General features: G+C 41.3%; 1 protein-coding gene across 1 annotated transcript in view; it reads left to right on the forward strand.

The window, feature by feature from the left end:
* Window positions 1-24,800, forward strand: part of SATB2 (SATB homeobox 2) — a 148,212-nt gene that overhangs the window by 65,890 nt on the left and 57,522 nt on the right. Inside the window, exons 6-7 of the mRNA XM_044432003.1 lie at window positions 4,784-4,886; window positions 12,064-12,536. Coding sequence (XP_044287938.1) covers window positions 4,784-4,886; window positions 12,064-12,536 — 576 coding nt within the window. The remainder of the gene's footprint in view (window positions 1-4,783; window positions 4,887-12,063; window positions 12,537-24,800) is intronic.

A 24,800-nucleotide genomic window follows, 5' to 3' on the forward strand; every position in this document is an offset into this window, starting at 1 on the left:
CTGTCTGTTGTCATCATCTGACTCGGCTTCTAATACAATCCCTTCTCCCAAATCAGTTTTAAGAAAATATTGTGCCAAATGTGAAATGTCATTACAACCCCCTTGTGATTAATATATTATTGACAGCAGCAAATTACAGAGCTGTCTCTTAGGAGTGAAACTGCAGAGTAAACGCTGCTGTTTATTAATGTGCTCACAATGCACCCAGTATTCCTCTGTAGAGAAGGGAAAGGAGGCAGCACAGGGCGTCTCTTTCCCACCAGTGACAGTTCTCTATCTCATGTTCTCACTCACAAGTTTTAGTTTCAGTTCAGATGAGGATTCAGGTTGTCATTCATCACTTAGTCGGATGTAAAATTCCTCCGCCCTGCCAACCCAAATTAGCTGTATTAAGTGGTTTGGTTGCTCTTGCTATTTTATCTATGCATAACACACTGGAGATGAAAAACATTTTATTTGATTGTTTTATTTATTTATTTAAAATACGTGTATCCCATCTATACCACACAGGTCTCAAGATGGCTTACAACAAAAGTAGCACAGTTAAAAAAAGATGAAACATTAAAATTACTATCTTAAAATACCATCAAACCTTAAAATACCAGGTTAAAAAAAAAGGTTTTGGCCTGGCACTGAAATGAATAAAGAGTTGGTGCCAGGCACTTCTCTCTAACAAGCAGGTTCCAAAGCTGGAGTGCTACCTCAGAAAAGGCCCTTCTTTGGGTAGCCACTGTTCTGCCCTCCTTCAAAGAGAGCTCCCGAAGAAGGACAACGGAGGAGGATCTTAAGGCTTGGGCAGGTATATACAGAAAGTATATACTTTAACCAAGGACTGAACAGGAGTCAGCAGTAGAATTGCATTATAAAATTGATGTCTCTTGAATGAAATACTTTGTAAATTATTTCTACAGTGGACACATATTTTGCAGTTCTTCATATAGCACATTCTCCTCAAGTTTCCATTTCTCCTAGAGTGTTCTTTAATTTAGCACATTATATGTTATTTGTATGAATTAAGTATCTATTGAAGTCTGCTCCCTATCAATTAGTTCCACTTCTAGCCATTCTTACTGCTTCTCTCCTTCTCTGCCAGTTTTATCACCTACCCACCACATGTTCATTTACCCATTTACACCTGGATCAGCGTCTGCAAATATACTTCACTTTTCTTGGACAGATATGAACTCATCTGCCTATGTTTTTTAGTCTGTATATAATAAAGAATATCACTTCCAGTACTAACGTGCTTCCATAGGAAGAGTAATGTGACATCAACTCAAATGCTTCAACCTGCTCTGAGTTGATTAAACACCCCTGCTACAGTCAGGCTGAGTCATAAAGCTTGGGGAGCTCAGTTCCAAGTTGGTCTGAGCAACAGCAGTCACATTTGTGTTCACATGACTGGGTCATTCATGTATACAGGGGAGACTGGGTGTTTGATATAACTGGCATATCAAAAGGGATGTGTACTTTACCTCCCAGTCGCCAAACTCCTTTCTGCCGTTCCTAGGTCCAGTATGAGAAGTGAGCCTTGGGTCCTAGCCTGGGTTCGGTTCCCAGAAGGGCCCACCCTGTTTCCTCCAGCCATTGGTTCTTTGGTGGTTGCCCAACTTTCGTGCAGTTTTTCTCCATTCTAAAAAGTTGACATGCTTCTCTGAAGACTGACTTACTGGCCCTAACAGCTTTAAGCTAAAATGGCTGGCATCTGTTGGTTTTGGCCCTGACCTTTTTACCTTTGAGTCTGTGTTCCACTGAAATGAGGCCTCTGAGAATTTTTTAAAAATGGAATTCGACCCTCAGTCTCAAAGAGGTTCTGTTTTCCTAGGTAACAGGGAAGTGGCTTGGGGAGAGCTAGCAGGTTGATTTTGATGATTGATTTAGTTCATCTGCCACATCTTTATATATCAACAGGGACAATCATGTAACAAATGCATCTATTTTTATTTGGGTGGTGTGTTACAAATTAACCAGTCTTTGCAGCAGGCAGTGACTGGGAAGTAAGGTATATGACTATGAAGCAATGAAGATTCCATTGATCTATTGATTCATTGATCCAACCAACAGACCTTGCAGTAAGACATTTCCATCAGGAAACATGCATGAATAAAGTTCAAAAACATACATGCTCGTACAGTATAGGAGTATTATCTTCTGCAATGAAGGCAAAGTGTGCTGTGTGGCATTTCTATAAGGCTTGTAATAGGGTTGATGGGAGTTACAGGCCAAAACGTCTGGAAAGCCACAAGTTGCCAGCCCCTGCTCTAGTAGAATAAGCATGTTTTTGTTTCTAACTTTTGCATCCACGTTACAGCTCTCTTTTGCAAGCTTGCTTACTTTACAAAAACTTATCAGAGTTGTTTTCCAACCCTCAAAAGAGACCCTTAGGCAAACCTTGAATGGTGCCCAGAAGCCAATGAACCTTCTGCATTTGTCCCCCTTTGCTTCTCCGCAAACACAACATTTGCCATTTCAGTAAAAACTACAGCTTGACAGCTGGTGCTTTCTGAAACCACTACCTCCTTTAGCCATTCCACTTTCGCACCCCTGCTGGTGTTGCAGCTGCTGGCAGGTATAGCAACAGTTTTCTCATGCTCTGGCGTGGCTGCCATCTGTGGCCTGGTGGAGAATGAGTTGTGTGCCCTTGGTGAGGGATCAGTGGCATCATGGCAAAGCAAGTGCGAAATAGATTTCTCTTTAAAAAAGTTATAAGGAGCTTTCTCTAGACTGCCTTTTGTGCAGTTTTCCAGCTGTGTGCATAGAAAAGACTCTCTCAGTGGGTCCCTCAGAGTCCACTGGTGCTGAAGGTCTTGACCCAGGTATACCGTATTTCCCTGAAAATAAGACCAGGTCTTATATTAATTTTTGCTCCAAAAGACACATGAGAGCTTATTTTCAAGTGATGTCTTATTTTTTCATGTACAACAATCTACATTTATTCAAATACAGTCATGTCATAATCTTCTGGAACATCGTCATAACTCTCCAAACCCCGAACTGTGTTGCAACGGACGTACTAAATGCATCCATCTGCTCACAATCTTAACTGGGGCTTATTTTGGGGGCAGGGCTTATATTACAAGCATCCTGAAGAATCATGCTAGGGCTTATTTTCCAGTTAGGTCTTACTTTCGAGGAAACAGGGTAGTTGCCGTGAGATGTGGAAGTGTCTGGAGTTTAGCTGGAGCCATAGGGACCCTACAGGATCTTTGGTCTCTGTGATAAGGATATCACAGAGACCTTATCTTCATTTTTTGGGGGGTGATCCTGGCACAGCTTTGGGTTGGGTGTGACATCTCGGTGCAAGGGAGAAGGAGATGAAGTCTTCCTTCTGTATTTTCCCACTGAAAATCATCAACCCCAAAGCTATTGCTTGTTCCAACTGGAGAAAAGAGCACCTAAGATTGGGGTTCCTCCTGCTTTTTGACAAATCCTATTGCAGAACTCAGGCATCTATGGCTTGTTGCTAAATCTATTGAACATCTTGCTTTGATATTCTTTGGAGTGTAGCTTTTACATTTTTACTTTAAATTGCAATTATGCCATCACCTGAAATTAGACAGACTCTGTACAGAATGAAGTACTGTAGTCTACTTGGTAATAGATTTGGGTTTTAAAGCAACATGAAAAAAATTAGCAATCTGAGTCTTAATCTTTGAGATTAGAGGCATAATTTAAAACTTCATACATTTAAAGACTCAACTGTGTGGTATCATGGAAATAATGTACATGTCATTGAAAAGTAAACACATTTCAGGCTTAAACCTTCCTGATTTTTTAGAATTTCCACATAGCTACCATATTCTTCTTTTAGAAAAAGTCCTCTAGCAGTTGAGTAAGTTTTCTGTGTAAGAAGCATTATGATCACCAACATTATTTGTTTTAGGTGAGCAGGAGACCTTTGATGATAGAATGGTATCTTAAGTTTTGGAAGAATTAAAAATAATTTTAAAATGTGCTACATAAAAGCAGAGGAGCAGCAAATTTCCAGAGCTGTTTAATCACACGATATCCTGTGCAGTCTGGCTGAGGCTACCATCCTTTGTGCTTGATGGCAGAAAGGGTTAGACATTTAATGTCTGTTTCCAGCAGTCAAGAATATTTTTAAAGTATTTAAATATTTGTTTCTGGATCCAAAAACTTGTTTGTTCTGCTTGTTTGATAGTTACTATTTTTATTTTCATCTGCCCAGGCTAACATTTAATTTGTCTCCCATGTGGATTTTCACACAAGGATTAATGGCAAGTTTCTAGAAATTACATTAATTTAACTTATTTGCCTAACTGTTGTTCTGCAGCAAGTAGCACGAATGTTCCCAGATTCTTGGCTGTGTGGTCCTTGTTTTAGTTGGAAGCCAAGCAGAAACATCTGAAAAGCATTATTTGGATTATGCATGCTGGAGCATCTAATCTTACCTTTAGGATCCGGTTCCTAAATCACAATTCTTCTCACCCTTTGTATTCCCCAATGTGACACAGCTTCTAGTTATGCTTTCAGTAAGAGGATTCTTTTGATAATACCTAGTATAAATTAAAGTGACAAGTGGATGTAAGCTGGAGACACAAGTCTTTTCCACATAATTAACAATGAAAGTAATCACAACTAGTGATATGAACTGGGAGATAAAGCTGATGTTGAGACTTAGCCAGTAAGATGCTTTTTCTGTCTTCTTTTTACTTTGTTTAAGAATGAACCGTTGATGAATCTGCACTTGTATGTCACTTTCTCTGGTAACATTTTTTGATTGTGTTCATTTTAGAAATACCAACTCTCTCTCTGCTTTCAGAGTATGATATCATCCATTGTAAATAGCACATACTATGCCAATGTGTCAGCAACCAAGTGCCAGGAGTTTGGAAGATGGTATAAAAAGTACAAGAAGATTAAAGGTAAAATAATTTTAGTTTTTAATCCTTGCCAAGCTTCTGAACAGATCTTGAATGCTTCTAAATCCATTACTCTAAAATGATCAAGTGATGCTTTACATAGGCTGATTTGTATACACCATCTATATTTTTCCAAAGGGTTTATTTGGTTTAAGAGAATTTGAACAATTTTATAAGTGTTGTTTCTCAAGGTAAAAAAGGGAATATTTGTAAGTGCTGTTTATTTATTTATTTAGAAAATTTCTATGCCGCCCCATTTGCCAAAGCCTCGGGGTGGCTCACAAAACATCAATTAAAATATAATACACTAAAAATATAAAACGAATTAACAATATAAAATAAGTCGCCCTGGCCAAAGAATAAAATAAGCAAATAATATTAGCAATTAAAATGACGTTTGAATAAAAAGGTCTTCGCCTGGCGCCGAAAAACAAATAACGACGGCACCAGGCGGACCTCTCTGGGGAGCGCATTCCATAGATTGGGCGCCACCGCAGAGAAAGCCCTCCTCTGAGCACCTACCCTCCTAATTTCCTTCACGGAGGGTTCCTGGAGAAGGGCCTCTCCCGCAGATCTCAGGGGGCGGGCGGGCGTATATGGACGTAAGCGCTCCTTCAGGTAGCCAGGACCCAAGCCGTTTAGGGCTTTATAGGTCATCACCAACACCTTGAATTGGGCCTGGACTTCAATGGGAAGCCAGTGAAGCTGACGGAGGGACTGGAGTCATGTGAACATAACGCCCAGTCCCCGTCAGCAACCTGGCAGCTCTATTTTGAACCAATTGAAGTATCCGGACCGTCTTCAAGGGTAGTCCCATGTAGAGCGCGTTACAGAAGTCAAGGCGGGAAGTCACCAATGTGTGTGTCACTGTCACCAGGCAGTCGTACTCCAGGTAGGGGCGCAGCTGATGGATCAGCTGAAGCTGAAGGAAAGCGCTCCTAGCCACTGCTGTCACCTGAGCTTCCAATGAAAGCTCTGGGGTGAGGAGCACTCCCAAGCTGTGGACCTTGTCCCTATATGCTCTCAGCTTAAAGAGAATCAAAGCGCAGCTTCAAGGCTGTTCCGTGGATTGCTCCTACTTGTAAGAGAAAAGGGGACAGTTGTCCTATCGCACTGGGCTGTGGTGTATGAGTGCCTTCAATAGTCTAGAAAACCCTGAGATGCTATTACAACTACGAAATAGTTTTAACATGTTGTGAGATTCCACGTTCTTTCTTTCTTAGCATTCAATTTTTAATACTTTTTTCTCTTTTTTAGTTAGTAAGTGTACAGTTAAATTGTTGAATGCAGTAAAAACAGAATGAGACCTTGATTGCAATCGAGATGTTAAGAATCTGTGCCCGAAGAGTTTCTGCATAACTGTGTGTATGCCGTTAAATAGGCTCAGCCTGTTTACAGCTGCTTGCGACTGTGTGTATGCGTGTGTATGGTTGAGGAGGAAGGGAAGGTTAAGGTATGTGTGAAATAAACACAAGCTGCTCTAAAATGGTTCAAGTGATGTCGATTCATCAGTTAAACAAGTAGGAGGGAAAACAACAATGAGAAAAAAAATCACAGGTATTGTTGTGCATGAAATACAAACAGATTCAGAACTTTATTATCATCATTGAAAACCCTCTCAAAGAGATGATTTTGGTATTTTTAATTTCACATCTTTTCAGTTTCTTATGATTTTCATTTCCACTTCATAACCTAATGTTTATAAATGAGAATTTATTTCAGATGTGAGATCAGTGATTGTTTGTAAACTTCAGTCTCAGTGCATTCCTTCTACTTAAAAAAGGGTTGAGGGATTGTAAATGTGGTCAACAAGATTCAGGGTCAATCCAGTGGAAGCAGCCATTGATGTCATTGGAGCTAACACATGCATCTAAACTCCAAAGCATTGGTTGTTTGAAATGAAAAGCCATTTTTTCCTAATTTACTATTGCAAATGGAAAGTAGAAGAGGGTTTCAAAATTATTTTATTGGCATTGCAGTTGAACATAATCTGCTGTGTGAAATGTGTTTCTTATTTATCCACTAATGTCTCTTTTAATAAAGCAGTGGGAACTAACTGGTCCCTTCTTAATCAAAACCATGATTTCCTAAACATAAGCTATGTGATTCTGTTACAAGTTGCCACATATAGATCTCTTTGGTCAACCTTTCCCCCCTCCTACTCTATCGAAATAAACAAACAGTAAAATAATTATACATACTGGAAGATCAAAGTAAATATAACTAATGCACAGCAAAAATTTTAAAAACCCTCTGGAAGAAGAAAAGCATTAGGTTGCAGAACGTATACTTAACATTTAAACAAATATAAGAAACTGAACAATCAATAATTTGATATCATTAGCAACAGATGTAAAAGCTATATGCAAGGAGAACTTGAAATAAACATGCTCAGTGTATAGTTTTTGGAACCCATTACAAATGCAGCAGAACTATTTAGGCTTGAAATATTTTAAAGTTTTCACTTAGCTCATGGCAGCCTCTGCATTTATGTCAGTCATATTTAATTTTTTGGAGGTTGGCTAACTGCATGTGCACCTTCCTATAGGTTTCTAAATAGCTGTTCATTTGCAGTCATTTTCTAACATCTGTGTGAGAAGTTTCATGCACTATATTGTAACCCTTCTTTCCCTTTACTTTTCTTCCTCCCAGTTGTCTAATTTATCTTCTCTTTACTGTTTATCTTGTAAGCTTCCAAGGAGGGTGGTGCTGTTGTTTCTCCTCCTCCTCCTTCACAGTAACTAGCAGCTTTAGATACTCATTAAAACAACAACAACAACATTTTTACTAGCACTCTTGTGCTATTTGTGCACTGTTAATGTGAGACAGAGACCATAGAAGAAACTGAATGTACAATTAGCTTAGATTTTTAAATTCACAATATAGAGCAATTTTAGCACAAGCTTCACATGTCGGGGCCTCTTTAGTCAGCAGTTAGTGGAAATACTGTCATTGGAAATAGGTTATATGAAGGATGCTGTGTTTTTGTTTCTGGCCTGCTAATAGAATGGTCCATGGAGCACTATTCTTCATGATGGGATTGGTGGGGGAAATTAGGGGGGAAGTCTCTTTTTCGTGTTGATATTTGTCGTTCAGTTTCAATATAGGAATGAGATAGGTAGCTGGCTTGTACCCTCCATGAGTAATCAGCTATGTGTTGTGTAAGCTATATTGTGTTATCCAAACCCAGTGCAGTTCTTGCAGGGTGGCTTATTTTTCCTTGAACAAGCCACCTTGGACTTGTCTGAGAGGTTGTTCAACTCGCAGTGGATTTTTCCGGTATTCACTTTTGGCATGGTAAATTTATTGTGGGTTGTTGGGAACTTCTTGCTCAGCAGGAGCAGTAATACCCTCTGGTACTTACTTTTGCAAATGCCCAGCAGTTGTCTCTCCACTGAATGGCGCTTTTGGAAGGACTACAATTTGGTCCTCAGCTTTTAAAAAAAAAATAATTTCAGAGCCTCAGGAAAAATTTGCTTTTGTAAGCCGCCCCAAGGTTTTTTGCAAATGGGGCAGCATAAAAATGTTCTAATGTATTTAAAAAATTTCTTTCCTGAAAAGTGTTCATTTAAAAAAATTGGTGGGTTCTCACAGATGCACAAGTGCGTGCATGCTCACAGCTATTTGATACAAGGTAAGACTGCACACAATTGGCAGGGATCAAGTACTTCACTGTCAATGGAAAAGCACTGGTGAAGGACAAAAAAATGGAGAAAGAAGGTGTACCAAGAGAGGGTGGAACAGTATTATGCACTTGGCAATTGAATCCTCTCAATTTTAAAGTGTTGAATTATCAGTTGTCAATTCCCTTCACCCTTTCAGCACTTTCCCTAGTCTGCAGCTACTCCAGAAAGAAGTGGTAGTAACGCCACCCCCCTCCATTTTGGAGCATCTGCTGCAAGTGTGCACTGACAACTGTCAGTGCAACAATTTAAATGGAGAGAATTACATTACTAAGTATGTGAAAGTCCTGCTATCCCTTTTTGGTACACCTACTTTCCCTCCACTTTCCCAGTCTCCTGGTGATCAGCAGTTTGGCAAATGGCAGCTGGCAAGTGTGAGCAAGTTGGCCTGTATATTGTCTTGCCTTGCCTGCCTTTTCACAACTCAAATGAATGGAAATTGAGCACGCAAAACTATACATTTAGAATAGCCATAAATACACCTACACTTTTGTACCTGCAAAGAACCAACAGAAGCAATTTTAAAAACATGTAATTTTAAAGACTAAAATAATGTGATCCCAATTGTGCTTTTTTGAGGGTCAGACTTTTTCCTTTTAAATGGTATGAATTAAAAGAGTAGCTGTTGGAGACGACAAAGGGAGACAAGATGGCCTCATGCCTGAACTGGCTGGAGGAGTGAAGGGGAAGGAAGAACAGAACAACCCACACTCAGCCAAGTCCCCTGCCAGGCACACAGCAGGGTATCCAGCAAACAACCCAGCCCTCTGTGACTTAGTCATGGGGCAGCTTAACATGTCATGTGAACCCTCCCAGTAACTTTCTTCACTTAGCAGTTTTTGAAAAGGTTTTGATAACCAAGATACAGTGCAGTATCCTCAGAAGTAAGTCCCATTGAGTTCAATAGCACTTATTCCTGAGTAAGTGTATACTATACACCATTACAGCCTAATTGGCTAAATATGGAGGAAGTCTTATGGTAGGTTAAGTTGAATGTGAATATTTTCAATACATCCGTAGTGCAGAGAAGTTGTTTTAGCAGGCATGCTTCAGGATTTGAATTTCATCTGCAATCACATGAATATCTTCATTTTATTAGTGCAGGAGAGAATTAGCCATTTAGGACAGTTTCTTTTTCTTTCTAAATTTGAAAGATTATGAACAAATTTTAGTATATAAATTAAAAGCCCATGGGTTGTGCAGTAAGCATATCATAACTAAATTTTGATTTGCTTAATAAATGGATCAGTAAACTGTCTTAAAATATCGTATGGCATTCTAAAATAAAGCTGCTTAAAAGCATGCATATCTAAACAGAAAATGGCCTGTAACTCTCAGTGTTCCGAGAGTTGTAGGACTCTTATCTGTCTAAACAAAGAACTATACCTTAAATGAAATCATGTCCTTTCCATGTCTGTTTATCTATAGATATTTAATTTTCCTTGACTTTTCAACTAGCTACACATTTTATCCTCCTGAATACTGTGTTAAGTTTGAAAATGCATTTCCTGAAATAGAGATGAAAATTTTTGATCATACCATTTTCCAGTGAGCCCAAATATTGCCAGCAACAGAGGGAACATATTCTTTGATATACCTGTTAAAATATTTGTACTTATTAACTAAATAGCATAAATTATTTTCAAATGTTATTTTTATTTCTCCAGAACTGGTTTTCTTCACTGCCCACCAACCTAGCTCAGTACAATAACATGTGTTGTACTCACCTTTTAAAAAAGGATACATAGTTTATGGGAGACATTTATAGATTTAAACTATTAAATGTATGTCACTCCTTAATATTTCTTAATCAGCATTTCATTTGGCAACTGTAACCAAAAATACACATCGGTTCTCAGCCACAGGAAGGCTTCTAAATCAATTTCTTGTAGTTGTGTTGTCCGAAATGCCCATTGGTGGAACTTGCTGCAGAAGCTCTGTGATCTGGAGAGGGGCTCTGGGTAACATGCCGCCATCCCCTGTCTGCCAACTGGCATGGCAGAACTGTCCCTCCGGCCTCACAAATCACAGATGTGCAAATACAGATTTCTTGGCCTCAGACCAGACAGTAAATAGCATTGTTGGATGGTTGGGGTAAACAAAAAGTTAAATGTTGACTGGAAATGAGATTTCTGAAATTACCCCCTTGCTTATAATTGGGTTAAGTGGGTTGTGATTAAAAGAAATAAGTGATTGAGATAATCACAGTTTTTCAGTGTTACCACATGAAAAGCACCTCCCAGGCTCTAGAGTGGCTCTGCAAAGTTGAGGCCAGTAATTATGTAGTCCATTTAACAAGCCTGCCCTCAGGCATTGACTACAGTAGAACTGCCTCCTGGAGGCTGGAAAAGGTATTGTGACTACACGTGTTTTTCCCTTCTCTGGCCATGGGCAAATGGCGCCAACTTTCCAAGAGCCCGCATATGAGGATTCAAGGCATGCCCTTTGCTTTCAATTAACTTGCGTCTTATTAAAAGCTGCTACGTATTAGTGTGTATATTTTCTGTGGTAAAAGAATATGTTAAATACTGAGTTGCTGTCACTTCACTAGAAGATTTGGAAGGTTTTTAGAGCTAATTTTGATGTTGAAGATTATCAGGGATTATGGTGTGAAAACCTCTTGCACTTTTGAATCCCTGTTAAATTTGTATGGTTTAAAGTGTATTGAGATAACGGGGTGTATATTTGACACTGGTTGCAGAGGGTATCCCTAGCCTTTGCATGGAGGAATGGACACCCTAGTTCCAAGATATCATTGAACTGGTGAACTTGTCCAAGTTATTAACTAGTTGTGATTGTTCTATTTGTGTATAGTTATAGATAGACAAGCTGATACTGTTTTAGATTTTCAAAGTTTTGATATTGTGAACTGCTTCAAGAAGTTGCTAAAGAGAAGGATATAAATTGAAGAAATAGCACTAAGACTAACAACAACCAATGAGAAAGCAAGAGGACAGAAGTTTTCCTTTTATTGGCTACCCAGAAGATGCTGTTGAGCAGAGTTAAAGTGTCTGTACGGGTACAAATCTGTGGGTCTGGATCTACTTGTTCAAGCAAATCCAGTGCCTGCAAGCCATCCAGTAGGATTCTGGTTGCCTCAATGCAGTTCTACTGGAGCTGTATTTTTCCATCTTGTTGCATGCAGCCATCTTCCGGTGCAGGGTCCGAAGCTCAGTCTTGGAGTTTGCCATTACAGCAGTAAAACAATGACATCATTGTCAGCTGCTGGGTTGGGCGACTGAGGCAAGAAGTTAACCTAGCTCTTGAAATTCAGTATTTTAATATTTCATTACTAGATTTTTTTTCATTCAAGCCTTACTATATAACTTTTACAGAGGGTAGACATTACTAATTTTACTGTTCTGTTGTGCATTGTGCCATTAGCTGACTTAGCATTAGACTGAAAGCACTCAACGTTGTATATGAATATTCAAAAACCCTGCTGTGTCTTTCATTCAAATCACAATATACTTACATTATTCTGTTTATTTTAACAGTGGAACGAGTTGAAAGAGACAACCTGTCAGAATATTGTGTTCTTGGTCAACGTCCCATGCACTTACCAAATATCAACCAGCTGGCAACCTTGGGCAAAACAAATGAACAATCTCCTCATGGTCAAATACACCACAGTACTCCAATCAGAAATCAAGTGCCAACACTGCAGCCAATCATGAGCCCTGGTCTTCTCACACCCCAACTCAGCCCACAACTTGTCAGGCAGCAGATAGCAATGGCCCACTTGATAAACCAGCAGATTGCAGTAAGCCGACTACTGGCTCATCAACACCCACAGGCGATTAACCAACAGTTTCTAAATCATCCACCCATTCCTAGAACAGTCAAACCAGAGCCAACAAACTCATCAGTGGAAGTCTCTCCAGATATCTACCAGCAAGTTAGGGATGAGTTGAAGCGGGCCAGTGTATCCCAAGCTGTCTTTGCAAGAGTGGCTTTCAATCGCACCCAGGTATCTTATGTATTTATTTATTTATTGCTTGCTTGCTTGTTTGCTTACTTTGAAGCATTTTGCACCATTCTTCTGCTGAAGGAGACTCTTAACACAGTTTACAGAGATCACTGATTACACAATAGAAAAGACGGGATACTGAAGGAAAACAGATTGGGAGGATGGAGGGTAAAAAGCAAGCTCTGACACTAGTTCTTACTTATTTTTATACCAATTCCTTGTTCCATATCTAAAATGGGAATAACTTTTCCCTTTAACAAAGGTCTGGAGGATGACTTTTCAAGAGGCACACCTGGGAAATAATTAAAACTATGATTTTTAATATATCCTAGAAATGTGATCCAGATGATCAGCAGGAGCAAACAGGATGCAACCAGATTCCCTTTCTTTCTCTCCCTCTGCCTGATTCTTAGTATTGTCAAGGAATGAAAGATAGTTCTGGTCTTCAACCGGTATCTCTTCATGCTGTGCCTTTTCATTCTCTCCTTGCCATTTTGGGTCAGTATGGGGACAGACCACTGATTGTTGCCCTCTAGCTGGAAGCTTCCGATCCTGGAGGCTTCCAAGAATCCTGTGTCCAGGAAGGCTGCTGCCAGCAGAGTGGAAGGAATGCTGGAGGTGATTCATGCCTCTTTGTCCTCTCAGGTTTTTTTCTCTCTACAGTTCCTGGCTTCCTCTCTCACCTCTCCTCCCCACCCACAGTAATGCTCCCTTTTTGACCTGTATGAGGTCATTCGAGCTTATGTTTGTGACCTCAGAGGGTAGATGCCATGGTTCTTTCCTTAGTATCTGCAAGGGAAGGGAGTGGGTATCAGTCTGCCTCCAGAAGTCATAGGAATGCCAACAGCTTTGGGAGGGGAATTGTGAAAAATCCTGTGTCCATGAGATCATAGGATTGCTTTCTTCAATTTGGAATGCTTCCTTTCCAGAAGAACATACTATAGGGAAAGTATTATGGCAAAAACTCTAGTTAGAGCATCCAGAGTTGCCCACTCAGGTTCCAGTGACATGACGTGGAGTTACATGCTTGATTGCTAGATGAGCTATTAGTGGAGGTGGGCAGTATAGAAAGAGACTGCTGCCACCTTTCCCTTCTAGCCCTTCAGTTACCCTCCACATAGTTTCCCTGTATTTTTCCTCTTGCAGGTAAAACAAGCTTTCAGGAAGATGATTTCTGAGTTCTCTATGTGGAGCCAACAGAAGAACAAAAAACTTGACCTCCCTATATATTCTTCCACTCGTAGCAGCCTACCTATCCATCTTTGTGTTCATAGTAAACACTGAGGAAAGAACCACAGAAATCCCATGAAATGTTGTTTGAGCTGTAGTATAGGTTCCAATGATACGTAATGCACATATATGTATAACAAAATCTTGACAGCTGTATTTTCCTAGGCAAACCTAACCTGGGTAGGGACAAATTTGGAATACAGAATCTGTAAAGAAAGGGGTGTATCACTTTTTCTCTGTCTTCTGCTTCTGAGTTTCAAATCAGCTCCCCAATTTGCTATTCCCCCCATATGACTTTGAGAGTCAAAATGCTTCTGGACCTTTGTGCATAGGCCAGGTTTGGAGGCCAATCTGAAATAGTCATGCCAGATTGATTGAGCAAAATTGAGCATATCTATGAAACAGTTTGAAGTTCTCCTTCCTGTTTCTTCTTTCAAAGCTGCCTTTCCTTAGAAGTATTCAGAGGAGTTTTGTTACAAGTTTGTGCATTCATGCATGTGTAGTTCACTCTGAGATAATGCATATGAAACACGTTGTACGTTTTAGTGCACTATATAAATGCTGTTCTTACTATTATTATTACCATTGCAACTACTATTATTGGAAATATCTATGTTACTCTAAAATGCTTCATCCCAGAATAAACACATTAAGTGTGTGTGAGTATACTTAAAGCAATGTCTATGTCTACATGCATGTAAAAACTTACACAGAATATCATATCACAGCCCCTTCCTTGAATCCCAGAGCACTGTAAATGTAGGCCAAGAGTAGTAACAAAAATGGCAATATATTCTATCTTTTTATCTCCTGAAAACTGCTGCTTACATAGCATAGGCCGATTGTCTGTTGCATTGGATTAATGATTTTCTTTGGCACTGCCATATTGGAAATGCCATGTTATGTGGGAACTAATTAACTTTGCAGCATACTTTCATTACTTCCTTTCTGCTATTAAATTTATAAGATGTCTACAGCCAGCAAAAACATTCACTTTGAATCAACATGACTACATTTTTTGGGTTAGCCTTGAGGATATCAAATAAAAATTATAGTGGAATGCATGAGTATTTCCTTTTTAAAATTCTGCTTTTAATTTGGAAAAGCATTTCATCCCTCTGGGATCATAACCTGCTGTATGTATATATAAAGCCCAGTATAATAAATGTAGATAGTATTGACGCAGTGACATACTGTGAACTTGAGCAAGAGGTCAACAGTAATAATGGCTTTGTAGATTTTCTACCACTGTTACTGAATAAAACACTGTATTTTAGCAAGATTGTTTAAACTGTAATGATAGTAGTTAAGCTATAAATAAAATTTTACAAGAACAAAGTATACCCAGGTTCAGAAGATTCTAGATGAAACTAAATTTTACTGTACTGGAATTGAATTTGGTGAATTAGAATTCGTGAAACAGTCACCAAAGTACCAAGTGTTCCAAAGAGTTATAAGGCAAATTTTGCTGCAATCTTTTAAGCACTATGCATAGTCAGAACTATCCTATAACTTTTAGTCAAGCTCATTCTTCTCTTTGCTGTGACTAAATTTGGCCTCCTTGCCACAGTAGCTTAACATTTAAGCTAACATTTAACTCAGCATAGCATTTAATTTTTTTTGACAGTATCAATCTGTTGTTGGAACTCAGCTGAGCTCTTTAAAGTGCTAAGTGGAAATAAAGGTAGGGTACAATCCTAACTTTATACCAACTGGCCAGGTCCTTTGAACTCAGTGGGACTAACTTCTGAGATGTGTGTACAATTGTGCTGTGTATGATTGATTTCACAATTACTCCAGTTTAACATAAAAAAGCAGATTTTATTCATACAACTTTTCAAAAACACCATGTACAAAAACTGTTGAGGTACACTGGACTCCACAATATTAAAAAGCCCTCAAGGAGAAAACAGAACTGGAAGCAAAAAATAACTTCTATTTTCAGTGAAATACTGGTTCATAGTAAATAACAGAAGGGTCCAGTGTATCCCAATAGCCTAATGAGATAATAGTACATTGCAAATAAGAAATCAACATTGCACGTTTGCATCACGAGAGTGCTAAGTTCTGTGTTAGATTAAAGGAAGCTTGCAGCTGACCCTTTATGGTGATGTTCTTCATTATGGTCTGCGTGTATCACACATTATGGGTGCTGCACCAGCGCAGTGCCTGTTGCTGGGAAGATTTAAGAGCTTTAATGATTTTTGGTGGGAACTCTGCACCCTCCCCCCATAGTATAAATGGTCAGAGTGCCCGCTCTTTCCTTAGTCTGCTTGCAACCGTTGTTCGCTGTGCCTCAGACCTTTTTCTTTGCTTGTTGCCTCATCTTCTCAATTGTTAATCTTATAAATCTTAAAAACTCTTTTCTTTCTCTTAAACTCCACTTTATACCCTAAATCCCGCTGTTCCCTTCACTGAACTCCTGCCTTTATCTCTTGTTCTATCCCCCCTCCCTTTACCCCTTCCAAATAAAAAATTAACCCCACCCCATCGTCCTTACTTCTCCACAAACGATCTCCATTTGCTGTCTTTCTCTTCTTCTTGATGGCACAGCAGGCAGCCTTCCGTAAGTGCTCTCAATGTGGAGCCAAAATGTCTCCCACTGATCCGCACGATCTGTGTCTTCTCTGCCTTGGAGAAGGGTACAGGACTGACAAGTGCAGCCACTGCCAGTCGTTCATCAGGCAAACTCGCAAAAACCACGAGAATAGGCTGCGCAAAATGTTACGCTAGGACATGAAGCACGTCTCAGCTGAGGCCAGATCCTCCGCTGCTTCAGGACCATTGAAATTCATCCCCCCTCGCTTATCCAAAGGGGATCTTGTCGGCACAGATGGAAAGCGTTCCTCTTAGTCTCCTTCTTGCAAACATAAGGAGAAGAGGAAGCATGTTGGGTCTGAAGAATCACCGAAACCAAAGCATCCTAAGAAGGACAAACCCGACAAATCTGAGTGTTGGCACAAGAAGCGTGACAAAGTGCCTCACTCTGAACCAAGTGCCGCACCGATCTTGGTTCCATTTTTGGTTCCAACTGAACCACCAAGCTGCCAATCAGTTATGCATGCGACACCTCCACCATCACCTCCACGGATTACAACTTCGCTACACTCCAGTCCCGATCACTTTGATCCCGTGGCAAGATCTTCAATTTCTGACAGAGGGATCCGTGAATCTCCTCCCCAGTTGGGACCAGATCGTCCACCTGTAAGATTGCCCACTCCTACGCCTGTGGGGCAATCATCTCTGGAGGGCTCTCTGAGGGTACCTCAATGCCTGTTTTCCTTCTTACCACCCCAGTCTTCCACACCACAGCCATCATGGTACTGGGTTCCTCTTCCCCAAGGGGAATTCATCCCTGACTGTATGGAGCGACCCTCTCCGTGGCATTCCTACCCCCCATACAGATATTACCCACCACCACTAATGTGTCCTCATCACTCCACCCCTTACTTGGTATTGAGAGATGCCCTGTCAACATTTGGTTCTCACCCATCCATCAACGTCTCCCGACGGGTCCTCATCTAGTCCCCCCTATGAATCTGACTTGGATTCAGAGGACTCCCAACAAGTCTTTACTTCTCCCGACACTGTTATCTCCACCCAAGGTCTTGGGTGTCCAGGCACCTCCCAGGGTAGTTTCTCCAAGCTACTTGCACAGATGACTCATAGGGCAGGCAAACTAAGGAACATTCTACTCTGGCTGATAAAGAAGGTCAAAAAATTGACATGTCTCACCCGATCTATGCCACAATGGGATTCAGTCTTCGGATCTTGAATTACGAGGCCACCATGGCCCACTATCAGTTTTTTCTCTGGCAGAAGATTGAGTCCCTTGCTGCATTCCTCACGGACCAGCGAAGGGAACTGGCCCGCTTATTCATCAGGGAGGCAATGCAGCTTTCCAGACAACAGCTGATTACGGCGAGGCATCATGTCGATTGTGACTCCAGGGCTCTTGTTGGTGCCTTGGCCTTTTCCGTCACACCTGGCTGAGATCAAGTAATCTGCCACAAGAAACCAAGCAACGTGTAGAAAATATGCCATTTGATGGCTCTGGACTATTTAATGCAAAGACAGATGACAAACTTGAACACATCCAGAAAGCTTGACTGACTGCATGCCGCATGGAATATCCATCCCAGCAAAGACGTAAGTGGCCATGGAACAGATCCCAGTACCGGTACCAGCCTTATCACCAGCAATACCCCATGTTGATAAACAGTATAGCCAGAGACAACAGAGGAACCAAAGACAAAATGCACCTTGTTGCCAGCAACCTAGGTGCTGACCAGAGGCAGATAAGTGACGATGATGGGACGCGTGAACCTTTCCTCAGTCCTGTAACCCACCTTCTCCTCTCCCTCCATCACATCTGATAGATTGGTTCTTACCATTGTAGAACATGGATATGAAATGGAGTTTGAGACCATGCCACCTTCCAGCCTGATCCGGTATACAGCAGCCTCCCCCGCCCTCTGGGAGGAAGTCACCGAGCTGCTTCATAAGGGAGTGATTCATAAACTTCATTGCTCTGAAGGATTGCATGGTTTCTACCCAAGGTACTTTATAGTATCAAAGAGAGACGATGGGCTATGCCCTATTCTGGACTTGCGTGGGGGTCAATATATTAAAACAAATAAATTCAGAATATCCAGAATATACTTCTGTTGCTCGGAAAAGAAGATTGGTTTGCATGGACTTGAAAGATTCTTACTTTCACATCAGCATCCATCCTACTCACAGGCGCCTCCTTTGGTTCGCTTTCGGTATTGATGCTTTTGAATATAACGTGCTCTCCTTTGGACTCACTACCGCTCTGAGAGTCCCAAGTGCATGGCTCCAGTTTGTGCCCACCTCTGGCTTCAGGGCATCCACATCTACCCATACCTGGATGATTGGCTTATTGTTTCTTCCTCCAGGGATGACCTTTTGGTTTTGATCAACACTACCTGTTCCCTGCTAGACCGACTAGAATTCTGTGTTAATACTGAAAAATCATGCCTCATTCCCTCTCAGGTCATCAATTTCATCGGAGCACACCTGGACTCTATATGCACATGAGTCTTCCTTCCTCGGGACCGACAGGAAAGACTGATTTCTTCTTTCCAACGGATCACTGCCTAATGGACTGTCCCTACACACTCCATCCAACAGGTGCTCAGTCATATGGCATCCACGGTATCGGTGGTGCTGAATGCGAGGCTGCAAATGAGACCTGTGCAGCTCTGGTTCAATCGCAGTTTTCATCTGGACTGTGATCGACTGAACCAGCTACTACAACCTCCACACTCAGTCCTCCAGACCTTGTCCTGGTGAACTATCAATACCAATCTCCCCTGCAGAGTTCCATTCCGTGCACCGGAACTGACCGTGACACTTTATACTGATGCTTCCCTGAGTGGATGGGGTTCCCACTGTGCCTCACTTTGGACTCAAGGCATCTGGCATGGACACTAGAACACCAGGCATATCAACTACCTGGAATTGCTGATGGCCTTCCAAACACTGCATTCCTTCCAAACCATCCTACAAGACCACACAGTCCAGATAGCATTGGTCAATGTTGTGATCGTGTTTTATATAAACAAACAAGGCGATACAAAGTCGGTACCATTGGCACTCTTGCCCGTTGCATATGGAACTGGTGCATTGCCCACAGGAATACTCCTCAAGCTGTCCATCTCGCAGGCACCGACAACGAGGAAGCCAAGTCCCTCAGCAGACACATGTTGATGATGCACAAGTGGGAGCTAGATCAACAAGTTTTTCCACATCTGTTTCAACTCTGAGGAACAACGGACATAGACTTTTTTGCGACTCATGACAACTCCATCTGTAGGATATACTGCTCCCGAGCGGGCATCGGCCTGGATTCAATTGGCAATGCACTCATGATTTCATGGGAGAACAAATTCTACATGTTCCCACTGGTACCACTAATAACAAGGACCATAGCCAAAATCCGACTGGATGATGCACATGGGATTCTCATCACCCTTTGGTGGCCCTGTCAGTTGTGGTTCCCCACTCTTCTTCAACTATCAGACAACAACTTTCTTCACCTACCTCAAGTTCCCCATCTTCTCACTCAGGAACAGGGTGCCATACAACATCTGGACCTACATTTGCTAAATCTCACTGCCTGGCTCGTTCATTGACTGTTTCTCCTTCATCAATACTGACAGTTTCTTTGGATTTGATATATGCACCTTCTTTGGGATTGATGCCTGCTTCTTCTACAGCTGTATCTACAGCATCAGAGCTTTCCAGACCAATATTGCCTTCAGTATCGACATCGGTACTGATGTCTTCCTTGGTCCCAACCAACTTTCATCCTGATATACAGTTTATTTTCCAATCTACACTACGACTGACCACACGGCACTCCTAGAATGCCAAATGGAAGCGCTTCACCTCCTTTGCGCTGCTGACCGATTTCTACCTCAATCTGCTACCATTGAGAACATCCTACAGTTTCTACTCTTGTTACACCATGGGGGGGGGGTCTTAAACCTTCCTCCATTAAGGTGTATATTGCAGCTATCTCACATCCTCGAGGATGAATTGGAGGGTCGTCTATATTCTCGCATTACCTCGTGCATCAATTCCTATGAGGACTACAAAACCTTCAACCACCGACCTGATCGGTAGTCCCAACGTGGAGCCTCTCTATCGTCCTATAGGCTCTCATGAAGCCTCCATTTGAATCACGTGCTACAATGGATCTCCGCCTTCTTACTTTGCGAACAGCCTTTTTGGAAGTTACTATGTCGGCCAGAAGAGCCAGTGAACTGTGTGCCCTTTGTGTTGACCCTCCATACCTAAACTTCCACAAGGTGAAAGTAGTCCTGCACAACGATTCAGCCTTTCTGCCCAAGGTTGGGACTCCTTTTCACCTTAATCAGGACAGTGTTCTACCAACCTGTTTCCCTGCTCCATCGACACTGATCAAGCGTTCTCTACATAGCCCGGATGTCCATCAGTGTTAGCCTTCTGTTGATCCTGAACTGAGTCATTCAGGAAAACCAACGGCTTTTCGTCAAATACTCAGAACATGACAAAGGAGCTCCTATTAGTACTCAAAGACTTTCGAAATGGATCATCGAGATGATTGAACTGGCTTATTGCCCTTCAAAACTGGACTTACCTGTTACTCTAAAAGTACACTCCACAAGAGCTGTTGCTGCTGCTTCTGCCCTCCATGCAGGCATCCCCTTGCAAGATATCTGCAAAGTGGCCACATTGTCTAGTCTGTGCACTTTCACAAAACACTACCACTTAGATGACAAGGCCAGACAGGATTGCTCCTTCGGCCGTGCCGTCCTCTCCACAGTTCTCCAGTGACGACACATCCTGCCTCCAGGTGTGGTAAGCTTGTTAATCACCCATAATGTGTGATGCACAGAAACCATGGTGAAGAAAGGCAGATTGCTTACCTGTAACTGTCGTTCTTCAAGTGGTCACCCATGCATTCACACAACCAGTCCACTGGCCCCACGTGGTGTCAGTGACTGGGTATTCTCTCTCTCTCTCTCTCTCTCTCTCTCTCTCTCTCTCTCTCTCTAATACGCATTTTGTTTCTAAATTTTTGTCCCTTATGAGCCGGATTCGATACCGGCCAGCTCCACCTGAGGGTAAGCAGATGGTCTTCAGCTGACTGGGGAAAGGGCAGGCACTCTGCCCATTTATACTATGGGGGAGGGGGGTGTGGAGTTCCTGCCAAAAACTGTTAAAGCTCTTAAATCTTCCCGGCAACAGGCACTGTGCATGCACAGCACCCAAAATGTGTGAATGTACAGATGACCACTTGAAGAACTACAGTTACAGGTAAGCAACCTGCCTTTCTTTCTTGGGCTCCAATGGGTCCCTCGTTTTTGTTTGTGTGTTTTGTTTGTTTTTGTATGTACAAAAATACACAAATATACATTTTACAGAAACAGGGAGAAAATCTACTGCAGTGCTCTTGAGGTGGTATAACCATAGAAACTGGAATTAATGATTCCGACAAAATGCTATGTTAGAATTCCTCCTCTAGTTTGAGAAGTTGGTAGGAACAGAATAGATACAGATTAGCTAAGTTTGACCTTGTCTGAGACTTTGGAGAGCTGTTGTCACTAAGAAACCTACTGACTTTAAGGAATATTTAAATATCCATTGTTATTTACAAGATTTATATACAGCTCCATATATGGTATGGAGATTTCAAAGCCATATGCAATAAAAGATGAAATGGATAAAAGAATAAAATGAGGTGTTAAAAACAAAAACTTGGCTTGTTTGTTCAGGAAGCCTTCCTGAAATAAAAGTATTTTGAGGAGGCACTGTGAAAATAAGACACTGTTGGCAGCTTCCTGACCTCCAGAGAAGTGGAGCCACTGAACTTCAGGCTCTTCTCTGAGTAGACTCCAATCAGGTGATAGGTTCATGTGGCACAACCAGGAATGCCATTCAATGGCCTCAGTGGCTAAGCAGGTTAGGGGAAAGGTGCTCCCTCGGGTATCCTGGCTCCAGGTTGTTCAGGGCTGTGTATACTAGAGCCAAAACCTTAAACCCAGTCCTGAAGCAGACAGGTAGTCCATGTGGTTCCCTCAGTAAAGAAGTTCCTTTCCAAAAGCGGGCAGCTCCCTGCAGCAGCCAAGGTGCTACATTTTGCGCCTGTTCCAACTTCGAGACCAGCCTTAAGGATAGTCCCACTTAGAGTATGTTGTAGTAATCCAGTCTTGGGGTTACAAGTTCTGGTTCCACTGTGGCTAAGCTATCCCTTCTAGGAGAGGCCATAGCTGATGGAACCAGTCAACACAGGTAAAAGGTCTTCTGCAGCTGCAGTCACTTGAGACTGCAGCAACAACAGTAGAACTAAGCACCCCAGAATGAAGAACCTGGTCTTTCAGAGTAAGGGCAAGCTGACCCAGAACACGTAATGAGCATATCTCCTGAACTCAGAAGCCATTGACCCAGATGACTTTTGTTTTGCCAGGGTATGGGTTCTGTTTATTGGCCTTTATACAGCCCATCTCTGAGTCTATACTCAGTGGATATGAGTGGAATACATAGAAGGCAGGGGAGTTTGAGGAAGCAGTGCCTCTTGGTAGGATTACAGGGGAAGACAAGGGACTCCATCTTGGCTTCATTATGTTTGGGAGCATAATATTTGCGGATACAGGAATATCAAGGCTGAGGAGCTAACTAAATAATTATGGCAGTTGAAGCTATGGGAATGAATAACCATATTCAGAGTGAAGAAGGAAAGGTAACTTGCTGAGACCAATTTCCAGACCAACCTTGATTCAGTAGCATTCAGTATTCAGTTTTACTTTCAAATAAACTAGCTAATAATTTTAATTAATCGCTAAATGATGCCCTAGTATTTAATTGGTATAGAGTATGCTGATGTGTTGCACATTAACCTGCAGTTAAGTCCAGCTTTATAAAATATGTACTGTGGGACTTGTTTAATAGATAAAATATTCTCTAATTTATTTTAAAGTCCAATGACCTACATACTCAGAGGCTGAAAACCCCCTTTTACTAACATTATTTCTCCCCTGAGATCTTTCATCTGAGTAAATCTGTTAAATGAAGTAGAGGAAGCTTTGATCCAAACTAGGCTAAATCCATTGGAACAAATTGCCACCCCCACCACACACACACATGTTGAGGAAGGAGATGTCAAAATGAATTCCAAGATGGAGTACAGGGACCTGTTATGTATGTCTTTTAATCCTCAATGTTGCCATGTACCAGTTTTTCCTTAGTCAAGGCAAGGAAAGAAGTAGCCATTTTCTGGATACCCAGTACACCCACTAAAGGATTTGCCTGCACCCACATGACCCTGCTCAAATGCTAGGTGGCTGGAGAAGGGTCTTCTTAGTTGTAGCACCATATCTTTTGAGTGCTTTTCCCAAGAAGGTTTTCCTAGCACCAAATCTCATGCATTTTTTGGCACCTGGTGAAGATCACTCTTTCTCTGCATTTCTTTCTTTCTGCAAACGAGACCTTTGCATGTTATGCATCTTGTATGTTAGATTTTTTTTTACTTGTTGCAGCTCTTTTATCCTACAATTTATGTTATATGTGTTGATTCTTGTTTGTAAGCTGTTCTGGGAGTTGTGGAATTGAAGAATGAAGTCAATATTTTTTCCAAACAAATCACAAAGGTTCAAGGGCTGCTCAGAAGTTCTCTGTATTAGTCTAACACAGATTGCCTTGGGAAATAATTTGAGCAAAAGGCAGGGTATGAATCACTAAAATTAATTAATAAACAGTAAATAATAATTTGGAATATATGGTGAGCTTTGATCTCTTTACTTTCCCATGATGGCATTTCAGGGAAGTGATAGAATGATTACTCCCACACATCATCGTATGGAGACTTATTTTAGCTTTTTAGTGAACTTGCCGTATCTTTCAGCAGAGGTAGAAGTAACCTGAAGCTGATTTCTCATCTCACTGCCCCCACAGTTGCCAACACCTTGTCATCAGCACCTCATTTGTTCATTTTCATCTACCTCAGAAGGCTGTACATTAAGAGCACTGGTAAGGCCATCCAGGACCTAACAAGCAGGCCAGACCCACATGAGTGATAAAATCCCCCTGGTGTGGGAGAACTGAAGGATAAACTCAGCCATTCACCTACAACCTTATTGCCATTTTGCCTTAAGTTGCTGCTTTTATATATAGTCCATTTATAGGGCTGAGCTTGTCTCTGGGACTCTATAATTATGTATATGGATAAGTAAGGGCATTACTACACACATATGTCATTATTGTGTATGTAAAATGCTGTAGTATAGATTGTGTTACATTCAGCAAGAAAATAAATTCAGACATTACTACTAGAGGCCCACTGCAGATTATAATAATACATTTGCCTGATTACATGTGATGCTGGATTCTAGTTTCATGCTATGTAGATGAGCTTGTGTACCGCCCCCCCCCCCCCCCCGCAAAGCCAGGATAAAGACTTTTGCAGTATTTAATTTGTGCAAATCCTGGTTTGTTATTTATGAATTTTAAAATAAACTCTGGTCAATT

The sequence above is a fragment of the Varanus komodoensis genome, unplaced genomic scaffold, assembly GCF_004798865.1.
Source record: "Varanus komodoensis strain SLA01 unplaced genomic scaffold, ASM479886v1 scaffold23, whole genome shotgun sequence".
Lineage (NCBI taxonomy): Eukaryota > Metazoa > Chordata > Lepidosauria > Squamata > Varanidae > Varanus > Varanus komodoensis.